Here is a 26,286-nt window from a genome sequence, read left to right as displayed (position 1 = left end):
TTTTTAAAGACATGATAAATGCACCGCAGTAAGGATTTTTTTTACACACACAGAATATATCTTTCTATATATAATATTAAAATAAAATAAGTTATAGGCGTCCTGGTTTCCCCATTCTGCCACTCTTCAAGACACGGCAGCAGTTCTCCATTTACAAAGCAACGAAGGTTGGTGGCTCCACCCCTAATGCCAACACAATCAGGGGGTGGAAGAGGCATTGTATGTTGAAACGAGGGGGAAGAAATAGCTCTTTCAATCTGGGTTCACGTTTTCCTTCATTGGCCACCCCAGCCTGGCACTTTTCAGGCAGAAAGGTTTCAGCTCCCAGCAGATGACTCTTTTGTCTGGGGGGGATGTAAGATGTAGTTTGACCCACCTGAAGGCCATCAATTTGAGGCCACGTAGCTGGAGGCAGTCACCTCTAGGTACATCTGGGTGACACCAGATGAGAGAAGGCTGTTCAGTGGCAACATGGGGATGGGAAGGCTGCGATTGGTAAATGGATGCCCAGCAATGAAGTGAACAGACAGCAAACTGGAACAGACCCGCAGTTTTAACTGTGCGTGTGTGTATGATGGAAGACAACGAGAGTGAACAATTTTAGTCCAGCTCGCCTATAGGGGAGGCTCAGCCACGGCCATGATCTAACTGGAGATACCCTGACACTGGTCTTGCGGGCATTTCCGTAGGCGGGGCTCAACTGAACTCAACAATTCCACAAATCCTTTCGATTGTGAACCTGTGGGTTACGTGAACCCCACCCTCGTTGCTCTTAAATCTGGATGGCCACATTCACAACCAAGAATTAATAACGCGAGTCCTAATTTCCAAAACACCGAACAGGTGTTCTTACGTGGCGTACTCTGGCTGAGACTTCCCATCATCCAGCCAGATAAGGCAAGGAGACAAGAACAAGTTCTGATGGACAACAGGTCCATGATTGGCTCACGGCCAAGAAATGCTGGAGATGTATTTGTACCCTAAGAATTCACTGAACCAAAATATCAGAGGCAGGAAGGCTGAACACCAAGACTTCTTCACAAAACACTTAAGTGCAAATTGAAGGCCCTCCTCCCCTCCAGAGGTATGTTTCATTTAAGGGGTTGACTTGATTTACGATGCTTACAGAAAATGGCTGGCAATGACTCCAACAGAGACATCAAGCCCCTGGCTGAACAGCAACAGACGTGACCCTCACCCAGACTGGGGTGCTTTCCTCCCTCAATCTCTACCCTAACTTCCCTTTTATAAACATGTATCAGGCAACAAGGATACCATCGAGGAGAGAGAATTGCATAACATTGTGAGAAGGTACTGAACAGTTCTACATCCGATTTCTCTTCACTTCTCCGATATAGTTACCCACCAAGCAGTGGAGCTCACGCAACTCAAGAGGAACCGCCCAGGGACATCTCCTTTTCTTCCCTCCCCATTTCCCTGATGGCGTTCCAGGAACCGCTCACTCTGCTAGTTTCCGCTTGGTGGGAGGGATGAGATGAGGAGGAAGCTCGCTTGGAAGCTCATGGCCTTCCAACTTGACTTTGATGAGATGGTTAGCCAAAGCAAACTCTTCGTCATCCAGCATCCCATCCTTGTCAATGTCGGACAGTTTCCAGATCTTGCCCAGGACGGTGTTGGGCAGCTTGGACCTCACCATCTCTTTCTTGGCATTCGCTCCCGTTATTTTCCCATCCACAGGTGACAAGGTGTAGAAGATCTCATCGTACATGGGCTTGTCTCGGGCCACCACCCAATTGGCATCATCGATTCCTTCCCCAGCTCCTTCCCCGTAGCCGTGTCCAAAGGGGCCGTGCAGGGTGCCCTCAAAGGCTCCGCCCTTCACCATCTGGACAGGCCTCTGGGATTCCTCCTGGCGCACCAAGACCATCAGCTGGGCAATGTCGTTGGCCAGCATGTCCTCCACAGCATCCAACAATTTGCTCTTCAGAGGCTGGAATCTGCTGAAATCTTGACCCTGAAGCTGCTCCTGAAGGGGACACAAGAGGCCGGACAGGCTGAGAATGGTGTGGCTATTCCAGGGAAAAGCACATACCCATTTGCAATCTCATAAACGGAATTAAATCTCCATAACCCTCTTGGATTCTTAGCCCCCCTTTTAAAAAGTTTTTTGTGACTTCAGCGGCTGTGAAAGGGAAGGCGCCATGAACGACCGCTTTTGCTGACCCAGCGGCCCCCCAACCCCAGCTGAAGCCCTGACATCTTAAAGTTGCTGAGGCTGAGAAGCCCGGCTCTGCTCCACCCAAAGAGCCAATTTAATCTTGACTCTCACCTGCATCTTTTTCAAATTAGGAAAGTCTCCTGGCGAAATCTGATGCTCTCGCTCAATCCGACCATAGATTTCCCCCAGATTGTTCACCAGCTCTTTCTTTTTGTTGTCTTTTCCAAACACAGAAGGCATTTCTTTCTTAAGAGAGCTGATGATGTAGGCATGAACCTAAGAACAAAACAAATCAATAATGCTTTTTTTAAAAAAAAAGGTCGGATCAGAACAATATTTCTAGCACGAAAGGTTCTTACATCCCCAATATCGATAACCCACATTTCGTCCTCTCCTTTTCTTCAAATTATCCACTCTTGTTTTCTGTCGTATTTTCACTTTTCTAAAAAGTCATGCTATATTTTGCCTCAATTACTCTTGATATAATTTTGGTAGCAGCTGAGGCTGAGATACAGGCGCTCCTTGCTTAACGACCATCCGTTTAATGACGGTTCGGACTTACGATGCTGCTGAAAAAGCCAACTTATGACCAGTCCTCGCACTTACAACTGTCACGGCGTCCCCACGGTCACGTGATCACAATTTGGGTGCTTGGCAATCGATTTGCATTTATGACCGTCACAGTGTCCTGCGGTCACATGATCGCCATTTTCAACCTTCCCCATTGGCTTCTGGCAAGCAAAATCAATGGGGAACTGCGTGATTCGATTAATGACCACATGGTTCACTTAACGACCATGATGAATCGCTTAATGACCGCTGCAAAAAATGTCATAAAATTGGGTTGGATTCACTTAATGATGGCTTTGCTTATCAACCAAAATTCCAGTCCCAATTGGGGTTGTTAAGCGAGGACTATCTGTACTGTGATCCAGAAAGCACATGAGCAGGTGGTGAAGGTCCTGGACTAGTTCTGGTCCCTCTTCAAGGTGGACACTCCCTGGGGGACTTTGGGCCAGTCCCTATCAATCCACAGGTGGCCCAGTCGATACTTACTTACCAACAGAGAAACAGAATGACCACGGGCGGGCCAAAAAGTGAGAGCGGGAATGGCTTCCGACTTCTTGCCAGCTTCCCCATGGACTTTGCTTGTGGGAAGCTGGCAGGGAGCATCGGAAATCATGATCCTGTGACTGCGGGGACCCTGCAGCGGCCACAGGCTTGTGAATAAAACTGGTCTGAACATTGTGGAAATTTCAGTTCCACAGGAGTAATGGGTCCCGGATTTTTTAGGCATTCTTTAAGTCGGTGGATTTTAAGTGCCTTGAGTCAAAAAGTGTTGCTGTATAAGGCACCGTTTGGGCTAATTTGAGGGTACAGACAGACAGACACAATGAGAGTGTTAGCAGCATATAGATCTGGAACTGGAAAACGCCAAGTTTAAAAGAGCGAGCAAAGCAACAAAATCCCCATCACGTCCACAGGCAAGAGCCAATCAACCAGCAGTATTCTGTGTCTGGCTTTGCCAGCCGTGCTTGCAGCGACACGCAAAGAATGTGGCCTTTCCTTCTCTTCCTTCCTCTAAAGCCTCCGGGATCAAGAGGGAACAACCTCCTGCGTCTCCACCTCCCCCCGAGGGCGCACCCGCACCCACCTCCAGAGAGACTCACCTTGGCCAGACGGGCCCGCTTGATGAGGTCGTTCAGTTTCCGAAGGGCTGCGTTGCGGGGGAGGCTTTGGATGTCTCGGAAGAGATCCTGCTCCTCGGCCTCAAAGAGCTTGCGATTATCTGGGATGAGCAACGGGTGGGACCAGAAGGAGCCGATGTAGACCCGAATCACTTCGGGGGTATTGACAATCTTTCCTAGAGACCACATAAGGGCACCATAGACTCGCATAAGCTGCTGGGTCTCAATCTGGTCTGCTTTGTTGAGTACGACCCTCATTTTATCCTCATGGTTCTTCAGCGCCTTGATGACCTCCGAGAACTCGTCCGAGATGTCCAGCTTGTGGGCGTCAAAGAGGAGGATTATGCGGTCCACCCGTTCAGCAAACCACTCCAAGACAGCAGCAAAGTCGTACCCTGTCAGGAAAGAGAGCTGAGTAAGAAGGGAGGCACTGCTGTTCAGAAGGACTTGCAGTTCTTCCTGCGGAGACCACGAAGGGGCTCCTGAAGCTTGGGAGAAAAGTGGCCGTGATTTCCTCCTTGTCCCCTTGGTTATATTCTCACATAATCCAACAACCAACTTAATCCTGCCAGAGGGTTTCTTTTACAGACAGCGCTTCTCTTTGGAAGAAGGGCTCTGGGACTTGGGGCCACTCAGGCCATCAAATCCAATTCGCCACTCCCAAAAGTGGGCAAAACCCCCCACCACCCAGAGAGTTATTAAACTGTTTTCACAGTTATCTCAATTGGGGTCATTTCAGCCATCTCCAACGTAAAGGGTGCCTGGAGGCTGTGGGGGTCTGGGTGGGGAACAGCAGGCTTCCGCTGAACCTTGGCAAGACTGAGTGGCTCTGGACTGTGGGACCTTCTGGATCTGGGAACATACCATCTTTGGTACTGGATGGGATTGCATGCCCCAGACAGACCTGGTGTGCAATCTGGGGGTCCTCCTAGGAATCCTCTCGATTCGAGCACGTGGCAGTCGTGGCTAGGAGGGCCTTTGCACACTTTGTGTTGTGCACCAGCTGCGCCCCTTCCTGGACCATGAGGCTCTGTCACTCATGCCCTGGTCACCTCCAGAATGGATTACTGTAATTCCCTCTCCGTGGGGCTGCCCTTGAAGAGCCTCTGGAAGCTTCAGCTGGTGCAGAACGTGGCTGTGCAGACAGTTCTGTGTGCCCCTAGGATGGCACATGTTACCCCTCTGCTGCATTGGCTGCCAGTTTGCTTCTGGGTGCAATTCCAGGTGCTGGTGATGACACTTAAAGCCCTACCTGGCATGGGGCCGGGTTATCTGAGGGACCATCTCTTCCCAGTTACATCCACCCATCCCATCAGGGCTGGCAGACGAGGTATGCTCTGGGTCCGGTCTGCTAAGGAGCTCCATCTGGCGGGGCCCAGGAGATGCACCTTTTCTCCTGTAGCCCCCGCCCTCTGGAACATCCTTCCCCTTGAGGTGAGGTTATCCCCCATCTCCGTTAGCCTTCTGGAAAGCCTTGAAAACATGGCTCTCCCCTCAACCCTGGGGATCCCATGCTAAGCCTGCAAAGTGGTTGAACGGGCCTAAATGACGGCTGTCCTCCCGCCAACTTGGGGTTCTTTTAGGTTTTACTCCTTTACGTTATTTTTGATGTTATTTATGTCTGATGTTTTTTATATTGTGATACGGGTTTGATTGTTATTTTGCTTGTAAGCCGCCCAGAGTCACTTTTTGTGAGATGGGCAGCTATAGAAATTTGCTAGCTAGCTACTAAATAAGATTAAAATAAAATAAAATAAAAATAAAAAGCAGGCAAGCAATCCATCCATTAATGCAACTTCTGTAACAAGATCTCTGACTATAACGACCATCACCCCATGAGCAAGACTGTTAGTCGTCCTGGCTGCGTGATAAGACTTAGTTTGACAGAAGGCATTTGGCTGAGTTAATTGTATAAAGCTGAGTTAACAGCTCCTCCATTGTGTAGCAACACCAGACAGCCACCTCCTTCGTTCAGTTCCATGTGTAATCAAATAGTGGAATTTGACAATCTGGATGCTATCTATTATGTAATACGCCCATGATGAAGCTTTCCTAGGCAACCGAAGCATCGTCTTACACAATTAAGAACTATCAGGGTGCAAGGATATTTCCTTACACAGAACTATGCAAAGGACAGCAAGTTGGATGTTTTGCTTGGCGTGTAAAGGGATGGTCTGTCAAGGCTCTCACAATATTAAAAAAAAAAGTCATTCCACAGGCTTGCACCACCTGCCCCTGTGAGAAGAAACTCATTTGCAGAACGGAATATAGTTTTAATGCATCCTGAGCCTGGTTGCTGGCCTACAGATCTCCTAGGTTGAGAGTTTCCTTATTCCAAAGCCATCCTGCGCTGCAAACTCAAGACTGCACCCTCAAACACAGATGGGTCAAAAACTCCCAGTGAATTCACATGGACCAACCCATGAAACAGTGAAGATGAAAACTCTTTCCTGGAATGACTTTTCTTTTTCTGGGTGTACAGACTATTTCAAGGTACAAACTATAGCACTCTGATACCAGGTTAAATCATACTGATCTCTTTTTTAGATTCTTGCACAGAATATTACTGGTTTAGCTGCTATTATTCTTTCTCCTTCGTCAAGTGTTTCTCAACCCTGGCAGCTTGAAGATGTGTGGACTTCAACTCCCAGAATTCCCCAGCCAGCACAGCTTCAGAAGGGACCCTCCCTAGTTTTCTGGAGAGGAAAAGGAAAAGGAGGCAGGGAAACGCTTTCAGTCGTGCAAGATTCTGCTAATGCGACTTTACAATAAAGAGTTAGTCCGCATGGCTGTGCTTCTTGTCGGGACCCCCTCAAAGGGCTAACACCCAATGTTAGTGGAAGGCCGTCAAGATTTGGTACTTTTGGGGAAAAATCTATAGGAGGGAGTTTCCGAATTAATTTTCATACAATTTATGACTTACAAGTTTTCTTTCCCTTCTCACTTGGCCCCGCAGGGACAAGCTTCAGTCTCCAAGCACTTTACAACGGGTTTGCAAAGCCAAATAAATAAAGCACACGGACTTGTCCAGTAACACTCCATGGGCGAGACCCCGAAACAAAGAAAACAGGGCGTATTTATAATCATGCAACAAGGAACTATGGGATTACAAGACATGATTGGTTAGAAATTGATGATAGAGAGGCAAAAGGTGAAAACAGAAATCACTGTGCTGCACCACGCCTGTTGAGTATCAAACCACAACCTCAGTTAAGTCTAGCTGTCTGGCTCACTTCCTCCTGAAGCCTCGCTGCTAATACAGAGTGAAAACGTTGTGTGATTGCTAATTAAGGCTGCCATGCTTAAAACTCTGGCTAGGTGCAGGAGCCCTGTGCTAAAACATGTACGAATATTCAAATTGCCTAAATTCTTCCACAGGACGCAGCTCTCTCAATGTTCCACGGAACCTGATGCGCGCCTTGCAAAAGAATAAAACAATGTCCTGGTTTACTGATTTCAACAATGGCATCTCATTATACGCATTCCTTCTGGATCTCCCCCCCCCACACACATCCCTCTCAGTAAAGTTAATGTGACTCATGCTTGGAAAACAGACGGCTTGCAAGGCGCACAGACTGGGAGCTGAATGCGGGGTGGCAACACACACACCGGTGTGCACACGTCCAGGTCTTGTTTTATCACCAGAGTTATTTAACCAAGGTCCACTGCTGCCTTCCTCCACCTCGTCTGCTCTGCGAGAATTAAGCTACAACTCCCATAATTACCCGCAAACGTAGCTTTCGACTTTGAGAGCTACAGTCTGGTTGGATGGTAGCTGGGGAAGGTCTCGAACTGATTTGGGTCCCGGGTGCCCATCTTGAGTTTGATTTTGCTTTCTGATGTTTTTATTGTGAGGTGGGCCCCTTCAAAATAAATAAATAAATAAATAAATAAATTCATTGATTCGCTTCTGTGGCAAAAGGGAACATCTACCCCTGGCGCAAATGAATCCTACCTGAGGATCTGCTGGTTCCAACCGGTTATCTGAGAGATGGTATGCTTTGGTAATGCAACAGAGCAACCCAACTGTTTTAAATTATTCTACTCTCGGGCGGGTAAGTCACCTCTTAAGGGAGGACTCCTGCCTCCAGGTGAAGAACGGCAAATTCTTCCCTCCCAAGAAAAATAAGACCACCGCAAAAAAAAAACTCTAGGAGATCTCTTGCTTCAGGCCAGCCTTTCCAAAACAGAATGACCTAAAAACCTTTGCTCAGCAGGGCCTGTTTCTGCTGTCTCAGCCAAGCTAGCCAGACTTCCAGAACTAATATTTCTAGGAGGACAAAGCACATTCCAGTTTACAGATCGCTCAAGTTGTGATTTGACAAGGACGAGGAAGGGATGCCAGCCCTCCTTACATCAAGGCACAGCTGAAGGTCCCCACGGCCAACCGCCAGATCTGCACACACAGCTTAGAGAGCTGGCGAAAGGCAAAATATTTTAGCAGCTGAAACCATGTGCTTCCCCCCCGGGCTAAAAAAAACACAACAGCAGTACATGGTATCCTGCCCTTTCGCTACGATTGGCTATCTGAAGCAGCTAGCTCACCCTGCCGGCCCTGGATATGAAAATGATTGCAGAAGAACAGGACTCTGAATTCAAATTTTGGACTGATCTCAAAGGAATTTAAGAGCCTGTTTCTGCAAAATATACCCACCCCACAATATTTCATTTGTTCTGCTACAATCAGATGTTTTGGTCGGTTTAACGTTCTTCCGTCGCGGAGGCCTAGCTTGTGAACAAATCTCTGATTTTTGCCATGGACAGCTCAGTGTTTCTCAACCTCATCAACTTTTAGGATGTGGGGACTTCAACTCCCAGAATTCCCCAGCCAGCATAAACCGTAGGATCCTGCCAGTATTGCTACCACTGTAAAGTTCAATTTGACAAGCGTCTTTCGCCCTGGCCCTGTCTACAGTTAAAGCACATCTCTTGGTCTGCCTTTTTAAAGATCAAACACAGCTCTTCTGCCCCCCCAAAACAAGAGATGGAAAGGGATCTCCAATGAAGGTCCATGGATGGCACCTCTGGAACAATGGCAGAGTTTCAGGTGACTAGACCACCCATCCTTCCCAATCCCCTGACTGGATCAGCAGCTCTGAGAAAAAAACAAGGGTTTGTGACTGCAGCTTTCAAACCTGACCCAATCAAACTTGCCTGACAGGAAACACTGAACGCACCAGCAATCTTAAGAAATTTTAGCATGCCTCAGCTTGACCTGAGGTTGCAGACAAGCCAGTGAAATTAATGGGTTTTATAAAACCAGCTATCTTAAATTATATAAAAAAACAACAGGAGCCATAGCAAAAAAAAAAAAAAACCCTCTGAATTCACAACTGTGCAGGATTTTTATTAGATTTTGACACAGGTCATGCTGCCCTCTTTTGCCAATTTTCCTTCTTTGTTCTTCTGTGCTTTCTTCAAGTGGTCATCTAAAGTTAGACTTCACAATCACTCTTTCTGGTAACCCTGTTTAAAAAATGTCTGCATACGAAGCGTATGGAGAGAGCGAGCAGACCGACCGTGATGGCTTCATGGTAGTCGCAAACAGCTCTTTCAAGAGTTACCTGGCCACCTTCTAGCAGAAGGCCTTTGACGACCAACCAGCACAAAAGGCAACGCTCCGCTTTGGCAGCAGAGAGAGACTTTTCAGCTACTTCCCCAATGGTTGCAGAAGGTGTTAGATGGATAATGGAGGAACAACGAAAAACAACTTTCAACAGCCTGGTGCCCCCCGTAGCTCAGGATTACAGGCACCACTTCAACAGATCTGTTGAGCACCAGCTTGTGGAAGACAGAGAGAAGAGGTGGGTTCTCTCCAATTGAGCCCCATTAATGAAGCGTTCTGGGGTTGCGTTGATGAATCCAGGGTAGCATCCATGGATCACCCATCTAGGACTCATTTAGCACTCCTTTGTCTTCTGCTGACGATGGACAGAACAAACAAGCTGTTTCTCATTTTAATATATTTTGCTGGTTCCATCCTATTTTTACATCACTGTGCTTAAGAATGTCTTGGGATAAAAGAATATCTTGGGGCACGCGAGCTGAAAATGATGGGCACAGTATTAGCACAACTGGAGGGGTGGGGGGGGCAGCCCATCCTGTTTATATCCAAAGGAAGTAAAATAAACAGATCTCCAACTTCTACTCACTGGGACACCTCAATCTTTCAGGAGGGAGAGAGCAGCTGATCAGAGCCGATGGAAGCACAGGGACGGCCTCGTAGAGGAGACTGCTTGGGAGCTTTGCCGCAAGGTCTTTTAAGGCAACAGACTCTGCCTCGACCCGAAGAACATCCGTCAGAAGGATGAGCAGAAAGGTCAGGAGATTCAGCAAGGTGGCCTAAGCCTCATTTCATGGATGAAGAGACGGGAAGGAGACTTGGAAGGAGAGTGAGAAGGATGGTCATGTCAAACGGACACTCCCTCAACAAAAACCTATTTATAACGGGCCGGGCATTTGCTACAGCCTTCCTCTTCCCATTTATCAATATGATCCAGAGCCCTCTGTGCCCTCACTGCTGGCTGAAATTGAAGGATACAAGCCCAAGAATACAACCGAGCAACAGTAAGTTCACAGAACCACAGATGGGACTTTGTGGGCAAATGCTGTTTTTTTTTTAAAGGAAAAAATGGGTTAAACATTATTCCAGGAACTAGTTTGGACAAGTAAAGATGCTTCTTAAGGTCACAGCAGCAAATGCCTTCAGCCAGGGAGGCTTGACCTGGGTACCTTCCTGGTGGTCATAACTGAACCAGCTCTGGCCATGCGCCACTCCACCAGGTGCTTGGAGACATTTGCCTGGGCACTGCTCCTGGGATGCTGCTGCTGCTGGTACCCAAGTCTGGTGGGAGAGGAGAAACAAAGGCTTGTGGGGGGGGGGCAAGCACACTCCCCAGATCAGACAGAAGAATCTCCCGAATGTCAGAACGGACCGTGGTGGAAAGGAGGGGGAATCAAGGCCAAGAAAACGACACGGATGCTTCCATGAGGTTATCGAGTGTTTAGCTCGACTTAAGGGCAATGTTATCTCTTTTTGATACTGACATCTTTTTAACCTGGGGCTGATCTCAGAAAAGCTAAGCTGGATCAGACCGGGCTAGAACTGGGATGCAAGACCACAAGGAAATCGCAGAGCTGAAGACCCGACTGGGAAGTTGAATAAACATCCCAAAAGAAGGTGGTGGCTGAGCAGCAGGGAGGCTATCGATTCACAGACCGGAGGCACGCCAGCATTTCTGCACGGCATGCCAAACCATCCTCCCATCCTATCCAAACCAGGAAACCCTGACTGAGTGCCATGCTTTAGGTACGGCGAGGCCTTTGGACAGGGACTGGGCACACAGGAGTCGCAGGAATCCAGACAGAAGCAACCTGGCAGATAGCCCCTTCAGCAAAGGGGAGCACCTCTCCTTCCACGGGTCTTGTTCAAGCAGGCAGCCTCCTATTTGCTGCAGGCAACAGCCATCTGCATTTTATTTGCTGCCCTGTAATCCCTCGATTACCTCCCGTGCCGGCGAAGGGCACCTCCTTCTCATGTCAGCAAAATCACTGCCTCATCCCAGGCAGCAGCAGTTACAAGGTCACAGCAGAAGTAGATCAAAAAGCGTCAAGGGGGGAAAGGGAGAAATGTGGCTGTTCTGCGTCAATCTGTTTTCTCCCCAAGCAACAGAACCAACAAGGAAGCTTTCCGGAGAACCTTCTTTGGAATACTCATACACAGCTGGGGAAGAATGAGAGGCGTTGAGAGTTGGGTGGCCTACAAGTTTAATGAATTATTATTAATTACTACTACTAACCAGACTGGATGAGACCCAAGATACAGATTCCCCCGCAAAGCAGGCGGCCTTTTGAAGGGATCACCCAGTGAGTTAAGAGAACGCCAGCCGTGTCACCTGATCCCCAGACCAGCTTCCGACCGCTGGGAAAGGCTTGAATTACTTTCTGGGACTGCAGGAAGGGATGTGGCCACAGGCCCAGCCGGGGACCTAGAACAGGGCAAGCGCCCTGCTGCTCTGCACACGGACAGCCCCCGAGCGCTGCCTGTGGGCAGAAAGTTCCGGACCGGGCCTCTGACGACACTCAAAAGGAAAAGCCCCCCCTCTTTCAAGACGCGGCTGGTGAAACCGGGAGTGGGGGCCTGCTTCAGATCCAACTCCTGCTCACCACCATTAATAAAAGTCAACACAGCTTTGGTGGGGGGAATCATGCGACCCCGCTGCACCACATCTGCGCTTGAAGAGGTACCGGCCTTGCCACCAACTGTACGTGTGGTCTACCCTGGTTTGCTCTCTCCGGAATCACTCTTAACGTACGGGCAGTCCTTGCTTAATGACCATTCGTTTTCAGCACTTTGTGCTGAAAAGAATGACTTATGACTGGTCCTCACACTTATGACCATCACAGCATCCCCATGGCACATGATCACGGTTCAGGTGCTTGGCAACCAGCCTGCATTTACGACCGCCGCAGCATCCCATGGTCATGTGACCACTATTTTCGACCTTCCCAGCTGGCTTCTGGCAAGCAAAATCAATGGGGAACCACGTGATTCTTTTAACGGCCATGTGACTCACTTAATGACTGCCACAAAAAAGGCCATCAAATCAGGTTGGATTAGCTTAATGACCACTTCGCTGGACCCAATTGTGGTCATTAAGTGAGGACTACCTGTACTGGAGGTCATTGCAAAGCCAATGCTTCAGTCAATTAAGGGCACCATGAGAATGAATCCAAGAAGACCAACTTGGCTCACACCTTTATCAGTCTAGACTGTTTTTTTTCCCCCAATCATGTGAACTTTAAAATGTGTGGACTTCAACAGGGGAAATCTTAAACTTGACACGGTTGAGAAACACTGTTCTAGAAACAAGACCTGAGCCAACTTCAGGGGAGATGTGTCCCAGTTAGAAGTCATTCCATTTTACATCACCTCGACTTATCCTTTGTTTCTCCCCAGACAGGATCCCTGGCGTGTCAATCACACTGATGCTGTCCAGGACTGCATTTGGCAGCTGAGCACACACAAATCTAGAGGGGAAAAAATACAAAGAAAAAACATTAAGTAATACAGGGGGAAAAGAACATGGCTCATTTTTAGGAAATGAATGGGTCATACCCCATAAATTCTTTTCACGAGTCTCTATGGCAGTGTTTCTCAACCTCGGCAACTTTAAGAGGGGTGGACTTCAACTCCCAGAATTCCCCACCTTAAGGTTGCCGAGGTTGAGAAACACTGCTCTGTGTTGCATTTCAATGCTGAATGGCTGATTGTCATCCAGATCTCCCATGGTATTTAATCCTCCAACTCAAAGGATATTATGAACTGTGCCAAAAGGCTTGGAAATTAGACATTTCATATTGGACTTCCCTCAAGACCCCAACTCAAACAGGACAGACTAATCCTGAACTCAAAACCCAGCACTGGGAAGTACCAAACCTGGAGCAATTTTATTTCTGTTGTAATGACGACGTAGGGATCGCGTGTTTATCGCCTTCACATCCTCTTTGACTTAACAGAAGCTGGTGGCTGTCGTCCAATGTGTCTCAAGAATTATGTTGGGGGAAAAAACAGCAGCTTCTCTCACCCAGGTAAATCTAGCCTCAGCTCTTACCAGCAGCTGGCTGCATTCTATCCCCTTATTTGGGGGCCAACTTGCAGACGTTTGCAAAAGAAAATGATGGCTTAATGTTGTTCAAACAAAGTAAAGATAGGCTTATGCAGAGAACTTGTTCCCAAGTTTCTGATCCCTCTTCCAGTGATTAAATGTTGTGGTGTGGAATTAAGTATTTTTGTGGGCTGATTCAGATTCCTCTCGAAATGGCCTTTGTTTTTCTTTCTTTCAAGTATTCTCTGCAGGAACCCAACCCTTAGTCATCTCAGCTTGCCAGCATCAGAGAAACAGCAGTGGGCTAATTAAATGCCAGAATAATGGGGGCAGATTCAGCCAGGGGAGCACAGACACCACGGTTTTCTCCGACCTCCCTGAAAACGGCACCAACTCGACACACCCCAGAGAGTTAAAGGTATGTTGTGGCGCCATCAAAGGAGGCCTTGGGACAGAAATCAGCTGGGGCCTCCAGAATGCGTATTACCATCTTAAAAAAACAGCAGTGTCCGGATTAAAATTATCCTGAAAGAGGCCAACAACTGGAAATGTGCCACAGGTAGTCCCAAAGGGGTTTCACACACCAGACTTCAGCTCCTCAAAAGACAGCCTGGACAAAAAGCAGAAACCAGAGTCCCAGCTAGGCGTCTTCAACTCAGGAGGACACAGCTGACTGCCCCCGCGGAGGCTTTCTCTGCAATAAATAGGCAGCTGAGGTTTTTTTAGGGGCTGCCCCGCAGGACAGCTGTTGCTGCAAACACAACAGCTCACACCTCAGAAGGGCTGATAAGGCTGAAAAAAGAATCTTGCTAGGCAGCCTCTGTCTATCACAATGTCCCCATCAGAGTGGAGAAAACCAGGAGAGGTCTACAGTCGCAGGCCAATTTTAATTTGGCTTTATGTTCCTAGGTCCTTCATTTTAAAAAATGCAAATGAAAAAGCAACTCCTCCTGTTTTTTTGACACCTTCACAGCTAGAATACTCCAGGAATACTGGAGCACAAATCCCACCACCACCAGCATGGCCCTGGGATGCTCTGCTTACATGCAAGGGATGTGCACTGCAATGATAATGACTCAGCGCAGATACATCGAGGCCCCCAGGAGATACTCACCCGGGCCAACCAGGCCTCCTTACAACGCCTTCGTATCTCATGCAAGACGTTTTCACCAGAGGTGCGCAACATGTTCTCTTTCAAATCGTTTCAAGCACGAAATTTCACCCAGCGCCCACATTGAGCAGAAAACTGCTGCCCGGGGTGCAAAATGAAGGTTCTTCCACCTCCCTTAAGTATTCATCCATCTGTAGCACTGAGGTAACTCTAGGAAGTAGCTTTGCAAGTCATTTCACAAAGTTTTGAAATCAAATGTTCTGCACTCCCCTAGTCTCTACTTAAAAGCAAATGCTAGGGGTCAAAACCCGCTGGCTGGGGATGGGAACAGAAAGAGTCCTGTGCATCTGCAGGGAAATCAAATCAAATCAAATCAAATCAGACTGTCCAGTTTAGGGAGGCTGGCCTTGTATCAGCGAATCAGAACAAAGAGCTTGTAGGCTCTGCTCAAAGCCGATGTTGGACTGAGGAGCCCAAGCAGAGCCCCATCCGCTGTTTGGGAGACCAGGAAGTGTGGAATCAGCTGTATGCCCCCTGTTTGGGGGCTACTCCACTGGGTCATCAGGGGGCTTCCAAAGTCCACAAGGATCATGGTTGATAATGCTGGGATATCTCTGGAAGGGGCAGGACCAAAAACTTCAGCCCTCCTTAATTTTGCCCCATAAATCCCCTAAGCTAGGATATCAGCCTTCTCTAACACAGTCTTGGCTTCATCCATTCCAGGGCTGCTTTGGGACCTCAAAAGAGGGACTGGGATGGGTATGTGGCTGGGTGAGTGTAGAGAGAAAGGGAAGGAAAAATGGGTATTGCAGCAAGATCGAGCTTTGCTCTGGCGCCTAATTCTGTCCAAACGCTGTAATTCTTTCCTTCTATTTTATCCTGCCTAACAAGCAGAAACATGCACATCTAAGAACATGGCTCGTTATTAGAATCCTGTGCAACGCAAGAGCATTTGGGCCCCACTGAAGAGCTGGGGAACACCCAGCACCAAAAAATCCCTCTTCGGGACATTTGCCGGGAATTGGGGGTCCACTGTGGCTTCTAGCCAAGGCTGAGCCAAGGATGGAGAGGGGATGTTTTGCAAAATACAAGACAGAGAGGCTCCCCTCAATATTTTAGCTTGAGAATGGCACCGTTGTTTCCTGAACTGTGGATATCTGCAAGCCCCCCCACCCCCCCAATCAGGAACGTCTTGTCCTCAGCTTCGCTGGTCTTAGTTTTCAGCAAGACGCACCGGGTTCAAAGTTGCTCTTCGGATTGATCTGACTGGCCTCCTTGTGAAATACATGCTTCCTCTCACTTGCAGAAAATGCTCTTTCAAGCAAGCTTTCCCTGTGACCCTTCCAGCATTTGTGTATAGTAGCATCAGCTGTACAGCATCAGACTTCCTCTAGTTCAGTGTTTCTCAGCCTGGGCCACTTTAAAATGTGTGGACTTCAACTCCCAGAATTCCCCAGCCAGCAAGCTGGCTGGGGAATTCTGGGAGTTGAAGTCCACACATATTAAAGTGGCCCAGGCTGAGAAACACTGCTCTAGTTAGATGAACAGCCACATAAACGTGTTAAATAAGCCGACTCTTGTGAACTGGAATGTTGGGATCAGGTCCATTTTGGGCCAAGAGAAGTGGCACATAGCTGCCCAGCAGTATGTTTGAAATGGCACTTGCTTTACCTTGGTTAAAGGTGGTGTTTTTGAAGCTGAAAAAGTGATTAATAGCCCAGAAAATCCAAGCTGTTCTGCCGGAGAACAGACAGTGCCCTGATTCCACCTGGCCCAGACCTGGGAAACTGATCTCTCCAGTCGAACAAGTTTGGAAGCCAACAGCAGCAGAACTGACCTGTTCAAGAAGGCGTTCCCAAAGGCATTCAGTTTCCGGAAGGGCTTTTTGGGATCCACCACCAGGGCATTCCCAGGAATGATGCCTTCCACCTCACCCTGCATCACCGCAATGAAGGAATCCGTGGTCGGCTCCGGCCCAATCCGCATGCCAGGAAAATCTTGCTCGAGGAGGTACCTAAGGCCAGACATCAAGCATAAAAGGCATCATTTCTTCATCCTACTTGTAGAGATACGGGAAGGCCAGCACAGGAGGATGGTGGTGGGGGTGACATTTGGGGTTTTTGAAGTCCAAGAGCAGGCTGTGCATGCTCTCTGGAAACCACTGGGGATGGAACTCCTTGCTATCTGCGTGTCTGCCATGACGGAGGTCAGGGGGGCTACTGTCGGCCCAGAGGTTTATCCATGCGTAGGAATGCTATTCTGCAATCAACACCACGGCTGAACTTCGGAGACAGAGCTATAAGAAAGCACTGTGTGTCTTGCAGCTGATTTGGGTGGACAACATTTTCAGTTAATAAAAAAGCTTAAAAGCCTCTTCCCTTCAAAAGGAAGTTTCCACACACTTATTATACAACCTCCACAAATCATGCAACGCTTGCTCTCTTCCCCAGAGAGACTAAGCCCTTTCAGGTGGCTGCAAGAATGCCTGGACATTCCAAGCAAGCAGCAAGAGGGGACTTCAGACACTGATACACCTCACCACATCCCTCGCACCGTCCTCTTCATCCCAGACCTCCCTGGACTGAGCAAGGGGGCGTGACAAAAAATTAAACTACCATTCCAGATTGTAAATCCTGCCTTTTCAGGATCTTCCTGGAGAGGTTCTTGCAGTCAAACGGGAGATGGGAATGTCTCAAAAGGTGAGGTTTGGGCAGGCACACAAGGGGGTTCTAAGGGATGGGACAATCAGGTGCATTATACTCTGCTGGAGTTAGGCTTAGCCCACACATTCTCCACTGAACGTGTGAATGCAGCTTTGGGGTCGAAAAAGGGAAAGGTTTTCTTAAGTAGCCAACCAAACCTCACATACGTTTGTTGGCCTCCACAACTCGGCGCTAAACAAACGCACTGGACTGCAAGCACCATCATCTTCAGCAGGTGCAGCTCCTCCACTGTGATGGCTGGAGACGATGCAAACTGAAGTCCTGTGTATCTAGAGGGCCCCTGCTTGGGAAGGCGTCTTTTGTTCTTCCTGGGTCAGCCTGGCTGCACCACCCATTAAGCCACTCCAATTTTGCCACGCTTTGCTGCCTCGGGTAATTCAAGGGCATGATTCAGGCTGCAGCACTTTCTCCGCAGCTACAGACGCAACCGGAACAGTTTTTATCAGCTCCCACCACAGCATCGCCCTGCTCACCCCCCAGATCTCTGCTGAGAAGACTGTTCGGAACAGGGCTTGAGCGACTAGAGCACCCAAGCGCTCTCTGGCCAGGTAACGCCTTTCGAGACACCATCCAGCCCAGCACAAGAGGAGTGGAAGCGGTCACTGGGAAAAGCCCAGAATCCCACGCTCTGCTCTGCTCCGCTCCAAAGGTGCCTGCCAACGTTAATGGGGGCTTAAGTAAGCCCTCCAGCAATTGGAATTATTGGGGCTTTGTTAGCAAATCCCCGGTCTTCCCCAACCCAGCGCCTTCCAGATATGGGGATGCACTCTTAACGCACCCCAGATGTTGGCTGATCTGGCTGGGAATGATGGGCCCTGTTGTCCAAGACACCTGGAGAGAGCCTTGTGGTGTCCATCCACCTGGCACTTTCTGTAAGGGCTGGGGCTATCACTCCTGGAATTTCCAGCCTTCCGCTAGGAATTCTGCAAGATGTCCTCTTGTATTCTGCGGGACCTGCCTGCTCTTCACAGAATTCCTAGCGGAAGGCTGTGAATCTCCCAGGGGACCATCCAAGTAGGATAACCAACTTGTCCGATCTCCCAAGAGAAAGAAATAAGGTTCCCCCCACTGTCCGCAAGGAACGGGAACCACCTGAAAGCACACAGAACTGATGGCCGATTCCACCCCTACAAGTTACACAGTGCAGGAAGCGCAAACACCGAGTCCATCTCTAGCCCTCGGCCAACATTCAGAAGCACCTTGCCACACAGTGCCCGTGTGGGTCAATCCTCCCCAGCCTGATGCCCTCCCAGAGCAAAGATTACAAAGATCAAAGCACAACACCATAGATATAACCCCTAGACTCTGAGAAGCTATGGACTGTTGAATAAGCTATGATGGGCTAGGCTCACACTACACACTCCCCCATGGAGACTACACCGGCTAAGTTCACACAACCAGACCAGCAACACCAAACAAGCCATGTTGCACTTACTGTATGCAATTTGCGAACCTAGAAGGCTTTGTGGCTTCATCTATGGGTGTAAGAATTGTATAAGAATTAGTAGCTGTTGGCCAAGTTGGCTGAGAGTCCCACGTGGAAGGCATGAGGTTTGAAAGCAGTCAGTGAAGAGCCACAAAGCACCCACGCCAAGGGTGGCCACTCACGTTTCTCTATACACCAGAATTTCTCAACCTTGGCAACTTGAAGATGCACGGACTTCAACTCCCAGAATTCCCCAGCCAGCTCAGCTTGCTGGGGAATTCTGGGAGTTGAAGTCCGGGCATCTTCAAGTTGCCACGGTTGAGGAACCCTGCTCTATACCGCTGCATATCCAAGGCTGTGGACATAATTTCTGTTACCCACAGGGCAGCCAAACCCTTTTACACTATGCAGGATGAGTCTCCTCCGTGAGCTAAACAAGAGAATAGGCAAAGAGGCTGCTATTATAGGAATCCACAAATTCAAAGAAAAATCCGGAGCTCATTTGCTTAGATGCAAACGCTGAGAGGGTGTCAAAAACCCATAGCCTTGCTTCCTGAGCAAGTTGTTCAGGATTGCTCAGTGGACCCGGGATTCCATCACGGGGAGAAAGACAACCAAGCTGTTGTGCTCCATAGGCTGCACCAGCACAGGAGCTTTAAAAGCACCACAATGAAGAGTCACCCGTTGCCAAGTATATTTAAAACACGTCTTTTTAAGCATCAGTGTGTTCAATTAGCCCGGTTAAATGCAGCTAGGTCATCCTGAGCAAAACTACAGTCCTGCAAACTTTCTGAATTCAACCTTCTGTATATTTTGGGCTTTAATTCTCACCACTCCTAGTTAGCCCAGGAAGGGCTGTCTAATATACCCTGGGCGGGGAAAGGATATTTGACAAGTCCTAAAATAACAATAATGAGCTTACATTATGGACAGTACCCATACTCAGTCCCTTACTGACATCAAAGACTATAAGTATTAGTGAAGACCTTTGTTTCCAGACTGGTCCCTAACAATCCACACCACATCTCTAAAGCATTTTAGGCAGAAGCTGACCTTGAACTGTGAGAGTTTAAAAAAAAGTGGGGGGGAGGGCAGAAGTAGGGGCACCAACCCACACCTGAATTGAACAGATGGTTCCCAAAAGTCATTTTTCCCATCCTCAACTGCAGAAGACACAAAGCTACAGATGCTCACACCCCACAGTGCAATATTTTTGTCTAGGCTGTTCTGGTGCAAGATGAAACCGCAGCTCAAGATTTCTGGGGCACTCTGTGCCCAGTGGCAGACAACCCCAAGCAGGCTGTAGACAGAAATACGGAAAACAACACCTAGAACAAACTCTTCAAGGCACTGAGAAACTAGGCCCAAATAGCAAATGCTGTTGCAGCTGGTTAACGCTTACTTTTTTTTATCAGCAGAGTTAGGGATTTCAGGCAGGGCTATTCTAAGCAGGGAGTGACTCCGTAAACAAGACATAAGTCGGTTAGGACCGATTACCGGCCGCTCCTGCCACATGGAAGCAGTGAGGCTATTGTGCCGAGCCTGCAGTGTGGAACGTGGTCAGTGCAGCAAACGGAGGATGGAGGAAGTCTTGGATGCCAAGCAGAGGATCTGGCGCAGCAGACAAGCTGGGGTGAGGGAAGGAGTAGAAAAGGGAGGGTGAAAATGCCAGGCCAGCTGATTCGAGAGAGCATCTTCCCAATAACAAGAAGAACACTGCCGGGGCACAGCTGGATAATCCTAGAGCCAGGCAGGCGTTTCTCAGCTTTGTGTTGCTGACAGCAGGCCTCTGTTCTTCTCTGTTTTCAAGCCTCTAGGAAGCATGGCCAAGTTTCTGTGACCTTTCCCGTATTTCAGAGGTCCAACAGAAAATGGTATTGGAACAATGACAATTTTACCATGCCTGTGCCAGATTATCCCAGTTTTCAGAAAGGAAAAGTGGGAATTAAGCAGAGATCTTCGGTCAGTTGTCTTCCAATACAACTTTAAACGGATGACTTATGACTGGGGACATCACAGCCAGCCAGGTCTCCATTCAAAGCCACCCAGAAGATATCCATCCTTTTCCACATCTCCAGCACAGCATAGCAAGTGCTGTAGCTAAGCATGCAAATGGATTTCTCATCCTTCTAAACTGCCTTGCTGAATTCCTACTTAATATTCTGAAGGGCGACTGTGCCTTGGATAAGATGAAAAGATAAGTAATAAAAGGTCACTGGATGGAAAAACAGGAAGACAGCATATTTTATTCATGACACATGTAATCTGTACTTGCAAAAGGAAAGTTGCCAAGGTTCAGTAACACCAATAACCTTTGCTCAAAGAGTACATGGAAGAATAAAGATATTAAGGCTAACTGATACTATGGTATTGCTTATTTGTGATGAAAAAAAGTCTAGCTGGTGGGTGCAGTCACACAGAACAAGCGTGTGCAATTCATTATGGCAGCCCTGAGAGACAGGCGTCAACCAAATATAGCATGTCAATTAATGCATATTATAACCACATTTGGCCCGAAGAGACCAAGGTTCAGCTGTGTGCTCAAGGACAGAGATCACTGAGTGACTTGGGCCAGTCGGCCTAACCTACCTCAAGGTTGTTGCTGGGGCAAAGTGATATACAGACTGTCTTAAGCCATCAAGAGAAAAGCCAACATTTAATGCAACTGGTAGCAACAAATATCTGCATCATAGGCAGTGCATTTTATACCCAGGTCCCCTGAACCTGATGCATTACAGACATGGTTTACAACTTCCAAAATTCCCATTTGCTATGAAAGCTACCGCAACACACCTGGAGAGTGCGAGGTTGTGGAAGCCAGTATCACACAGGAGCCAGATTCACACCACATACTACGCTCTAACAGGGTTTTCTTTAGACTTAAGAAAATATAGAACACAACGTTGTGGTTTGAAACCCAGGTATTAAAGCTTAGTATATTCCACATTGTATTTTATTGAAACTATGGTTCAGTAAGACACAGTGACCCATAAGATGTGCTCAATAATTTAAGCCCGCTTCTAAGAGACGCAAGCTCAAGCTTTTATCACCCAGACAATGCATGAGGGCATCTGAAAGAGCACCTTGTTTTAAGGAAAAATCAGGACATTTAAGGTAGGGGTATGGAAATCAGGTTAAATTCACCACTTTCTCCTTGAAGTTTTTGTATGAGCATGCCAGTCTATTAGAATGAGCTAATCGCTGCCCCATAAAGATCTTAATCAGTTTCTTAAGAAGTGCTGTGTTGGATTGGGGTTGAAGTCCACCCTCAGCCACAATACCTGGACCACTCATACAAGCCACCACGAACTCTTAAGATCAAAGGCAAGAGGTGTGATAAATATGCTCGCCCGTTTCCATCTCTGCCCCTTAGATTTTCACAAGGTGACAAAGCTGGTCTCTCAATACACGATCACCAGGTACTGTAGTGCCACTCCTAGTCCTTGCTATGCACCTGTTTACCCTCTCAAGAAATCGCTATAAGAAAAGCAACTGTGAACGGCTTTGCATTTTCTTCAGAAATCCCAGCTCCATCATCTGAAGCCCAACTGTTTCATTGCCCCTCAAACAAAGACAGACCAACAACATGATCAGGAATTCTGCACGCGTCAGTGAAGCTCACTTGATAAGGAATTTGCCCTACATCCCAAGAGAGAAATTGAGAAGTCGCATACAAGCATCACAATTTAGTTTTAAAAGAAAGAGTAAAGGACAGGCTTCCCCATTCAGATGTTCCATGTTTGCAAGGATAGGAATGAGCCTGTCAAGCATGGAGGAGGTAGTCCTCCCCACCCAGGTGAAAAAATGCCTTCTCTACCACATGTAGTAGACATAAACATTAAAGCCCAATGTTCACAGAGGCTTCCTATTATGGTTGCACACTTGAGCAAACTGGGTGGTGTGTCTGCTTAGCAATGTCTGGGCGTCTTCTGCCCACCGCTATGCACAGCAGATGCCACTTCTACAGGAATAGAGCAGAGCTGGCAGGATGAGGTAGGGTGCACAAACACCTCTTCCTGCCAAAACCCCAGAACTGTTAAAGCATTTCAATTCTCCCCCTGCAGAAAGACACTTTTGTTACAGCCTATTTCACCTCTCATCACTTTATATTGCTCTGTGGGCATGCTCTCTGTCTCTCCTACAGAAGTACAACCCAGAACAGAATTAGATGTAACATCACAGAAAGTTCTGCAGCTAAACCCTTCATTCTTCCAAAAAAATAAGCTCTATCCTGACTGTACCACTTCAGACTATTACAGCATAACCCTGGCACTGGTTTACCACCCCAACTGAGCCTGAACACTGTAGGTACCTAAATCTCTAAATCTTGGGAATCTTCCACTGGCTTATGACTTGTCAGTTTGCCTCCAAACTGCATTACAAGCACTGAAACAATACACCAGTAATCTTGTTGTCCCCCAAATCACATGGATTTGTATGAAAAGTCACCAAGAGTTGCTTGAAGGAGATGTTGCTTTTTAAGAGCCTAGCTCTGGGATACGATTTCCTCAAAATACTCTGAGATGATGGATTTCTTGCAGTAGAGGTCAGGTTCTCCTGCAGAACAATCTCTTCTTCTGAACTACTGCAACGAGGAAGCCTCACTAGGACATGGGGCAAAACACCAGCAGAAAACCCATCAATACCTTGGCACTGATCTCCCAAAGCCTGGAGAACCTATTAAATACGTCTAGTCTTAGGCATCAGTATCTAGTCCATCAACTCTTTAGAGAAATGAAAGAAAATCTTTCAAGGCCATTTCCTAAGCATCCAGTTTAAAATACCAGCAGTCATTCATTTCCCCAGAATTAATGTACTCGATATCCCAGAGGCCTTTCTCATGCAAACACCCATTAGACTACTTTGGTCAACAACCTTTTTTTCCTGTCTTTTGCCAGCACTTTAAGACTGATATTAAGTTCGACCGAACTGATATTAGCAAAGCATTATCTGTTATTCTATACGACTTCCATCTATGCTATTTTCACCACTAAGACTCAGCTCTGTTTGCCGAACCCCATCAGCTCTGTTGCTCTGCCCACAAAATTATAGGCTACGCTTAGACTACAGAAATACAAAAACAAAAAACCAGGGTTGGGCAGAGAATGAGATGATGGCGGCAGTTGTCCTAGGTCCCTGGAAAATGCCGGGGTATATTTCAGTACTTGAAAAGATCTGAATGTCTCTCTTTCACAGCGTGACAATTCATGAGTTAAAACCTCACCCCCAAACTTGCTCCAGAAGTTTGAATTTCCTTACGCAGTTCCACCTACTGAACTAATAACGGAGGGGGGAAAAATCACACTGATACAGGATGTGGTGGAAAGCGAGGCGGTGGCTGGGATGGAGGGGAATCGAGCTCTGTGGACTCCCAACAGGAGTTTTCAATCGTTGTTTTATCCTAGCATGGATCAATTGCTGGCTTTCACATCTACGCCTCTTCAGACGGCTCAGTATTTTCCTGAAACCAGCATTTCTGTACGCCACAGGAAGAGAAGGGACAACCGGCAGAGCAGCACCCAACCCAGAGCAGGAGAAGCCAGTGAGGAGCCGTGGCGAAGGAGCACCGCTCTTTCCACAAGGGGCCGACAGGCCGAGGCCTGCGCTCTGCAGAGCAGCTGGCGGAAAAGCGGATCGCGCGGACGGCCAGAGCGGAGCCAAACCAGCGCGCGATCTTTCTTCCTTGCCCGCCAGCGGGTTTCGATCGGGCTCCTCCGCTGCACCAGGTGGGTCAGGCCGCCGGGCTCCTCAGCGTGGCCCCTGTGAGACGCGTGGACCTCGACCCCCAGGGCTCCCCAGCCGGGGAATCCTGGGAGCTGACGTCCACGCGTCTCACAGGGGCCACGCTCGGGGAGCCCTGGGTGAGGGCCACCCGCTGAAGGGCGGCAGTCGCCCGCCCGCCCGCCCGCCCGCCCATCGCGACCAGGCCGCTGCCCCCGCCAGTCGCATCCGCGGCGGGCGCGAGGGCTGACCCCCGGCGGGGCCAGGAGGCCGCGAGGCCCGCCCTGCTGCCGCCCCTCCCGCGGGCCCCGGCGGCCGTACCGGATGAAGGTGGTCTTCCCGGTGGAGTACTGCCCCACCAGCAGCACCATGGGCTTGTTGTCGAAGTCGGCGTCCTCCAGGGCGGGCGAGTGGAACTCGTGGAACCTGTAGTGCTCCTCCAGCGGCAGCAGCTTCGCCTTGTAGAGCTTCTTCAGCCCCTCGCTCACCGTCTGGAAGACCTCCGGGTCCTTCTTCCGGCGGTCGTCGCGGCCCAGCCAGCTGAACATCGCGGCGGGCGGGCGGGCAGCCGCCGCCGCCGCCGCCCGGCCTTCGCTCAAGCGGCGACTGGGAGAGGCGCCGGGCGGGGTCCCCGGGCTGGCGGGCATGCGGGGCAAGCCGGGCCGCCTCCGCTCCTCCGCCGCCGCCGCGCAGGCAGGCGAGGGCTCCGCGGGGTGGCGGCGGGAGTTTAAATGCCAGCCGTGCAGCGGCCAGCCCCGGAAGCGGAAGCGGCCCCGCGGCCGGATTTCCGCTCTGGGCGAGACCGCCACGCTAGGCGGCGGGGTCCGTCCTTCTGGCCCGGCCCCAGCAGCGTCTCCTCCACCATGGAGCGGGACTTCCGGGGCGGATAGAGGGGAGTGCAGGAAGGAGGCGGAGGGGAACCGCGCCACCTGGAGGGCAGCTCGGGGAACGGCGACGGCGGGAGGGTTAACCCGGAGAGATGCGGAGGAAAAGGAGGCACGTCGGGAAAGGCCACCCTGCGGTCTTCCCCGGGTCTGCGCCCGCCAAAGGGTTGGGCTGCAACTCCCGAGACCCGCGGCCGGCCGGCGTTTGCAAATTCAGCACCTCCGCAAGGCGTGGAAACTGCAATAGGGCTGGCATGGCGAGCCTTCTTCGCCCACGCGGTCCCACTCGGGGATGGTGGCTCTGCGGGCCGTCGTTGCCCTGGGGAACAGTCGTCCTTGGGGGCACAGGGAGGGGACCCGAGGACTTTCACATGTTGGAGCGTCTTTCTGCCCTGGCTGTGGGTCTACCAGATTTGGGCTGCAAAAATCCAGATCTGGTAGCTGCAAGTTGGATGCGAAGGAGGGATGTTCAGAGTTGCCCATCCCTGAAGTCACTCCTGAGGTTCCTTAAAAAACGAGGAGCTCTTTCCCTCTGCACAGGCTCCAAAAGATGCATAGACCTGGAGAAGGAGGCAAGAGCCACAGGGACATGCCCCGTGTTTGTCTTCCTCCCTGCACCAAGGGCAGATTCAGGGCATGGCTGGAGGAGAAGACGGAGTGGCTGGCTGGAGGCTGCACAGAGGCTCACCAGGGAGATGTGGAGCTTCTGGACAAGGCAGAAGGAGGTCTCAAAAAACAACTCAGGGCGCCTGAGGAGGAATGCCGGCGGCTTGGAACGTGGAGGACCAAGAGAGCCAGGAATTGGGCCCCACTGGTCAAGCTTCACAGTCAGCTTCAGGCACTCTGCCTGGAGGAAGACTCACAGACCTCATCCAGCTTTCCACAATCAGGACAGAGCTGTCTTTCTCAACCTTGGCGGCTTTAAGATGTGTGGACTTTAACTCCT

At 49.3% G+C, this 26,286-nt stretch overlaps 1 protein-coding gene across 1 annotated transcript; it reads right to left on the bottom strand.

The window, feature by feature from the left end:
- Nucleotides 1-1,373: 1,373 nt before the first annotated feature.
- LOC134497549 (EH domain-containing protein 3) lies at nucleotides 1,374-25,034 on the bottom strand. The gene is made up of 6 exons (XM_063303252.1): nucleotides 24,778-25,034; nucleotides 16,424-16,600; nucleotides 12,800-12,897; nucleotides 3,850-4,262; nucleotides 2,291-2,455; nucleotides 1,374-1,987 (listed from the first exon to the last, which is right to left on the bottom strand). Exons 1-6 carry the CDS (start codon nucleotides 25,002-25,004, stop codon nucleotides 1,460-1,462), a joined length of 1,608 nt encoding a protein of 535 aa, XP_063159322.1. The 5' UTR covers nucleotides 25,005-25,034; the 3' UTR covers nucleotides 1,374-1,459.
- Nucleotides 25,035-26,286: the final 1,252 nt, after the last annotated feature.

Source organism: Candoia aspera, chromosome 4 (genome assembly GCF_035149785.1).
Source record: "Candoia aspera isolate rCanAsp1 chromosome 4, rCanAsp1.hap2, whole genome shotgun sequence".
Classification (NCBI taxonomy): domain Eukaryota; kingdom Metazoa; phylum Chordata; class Lepidosauria; order Squamata; family Boidae; genus Candoia; species Candoia aspera.
This window is presented reverse-complemented; position numbering and strand designations above follow the sequence as displayed.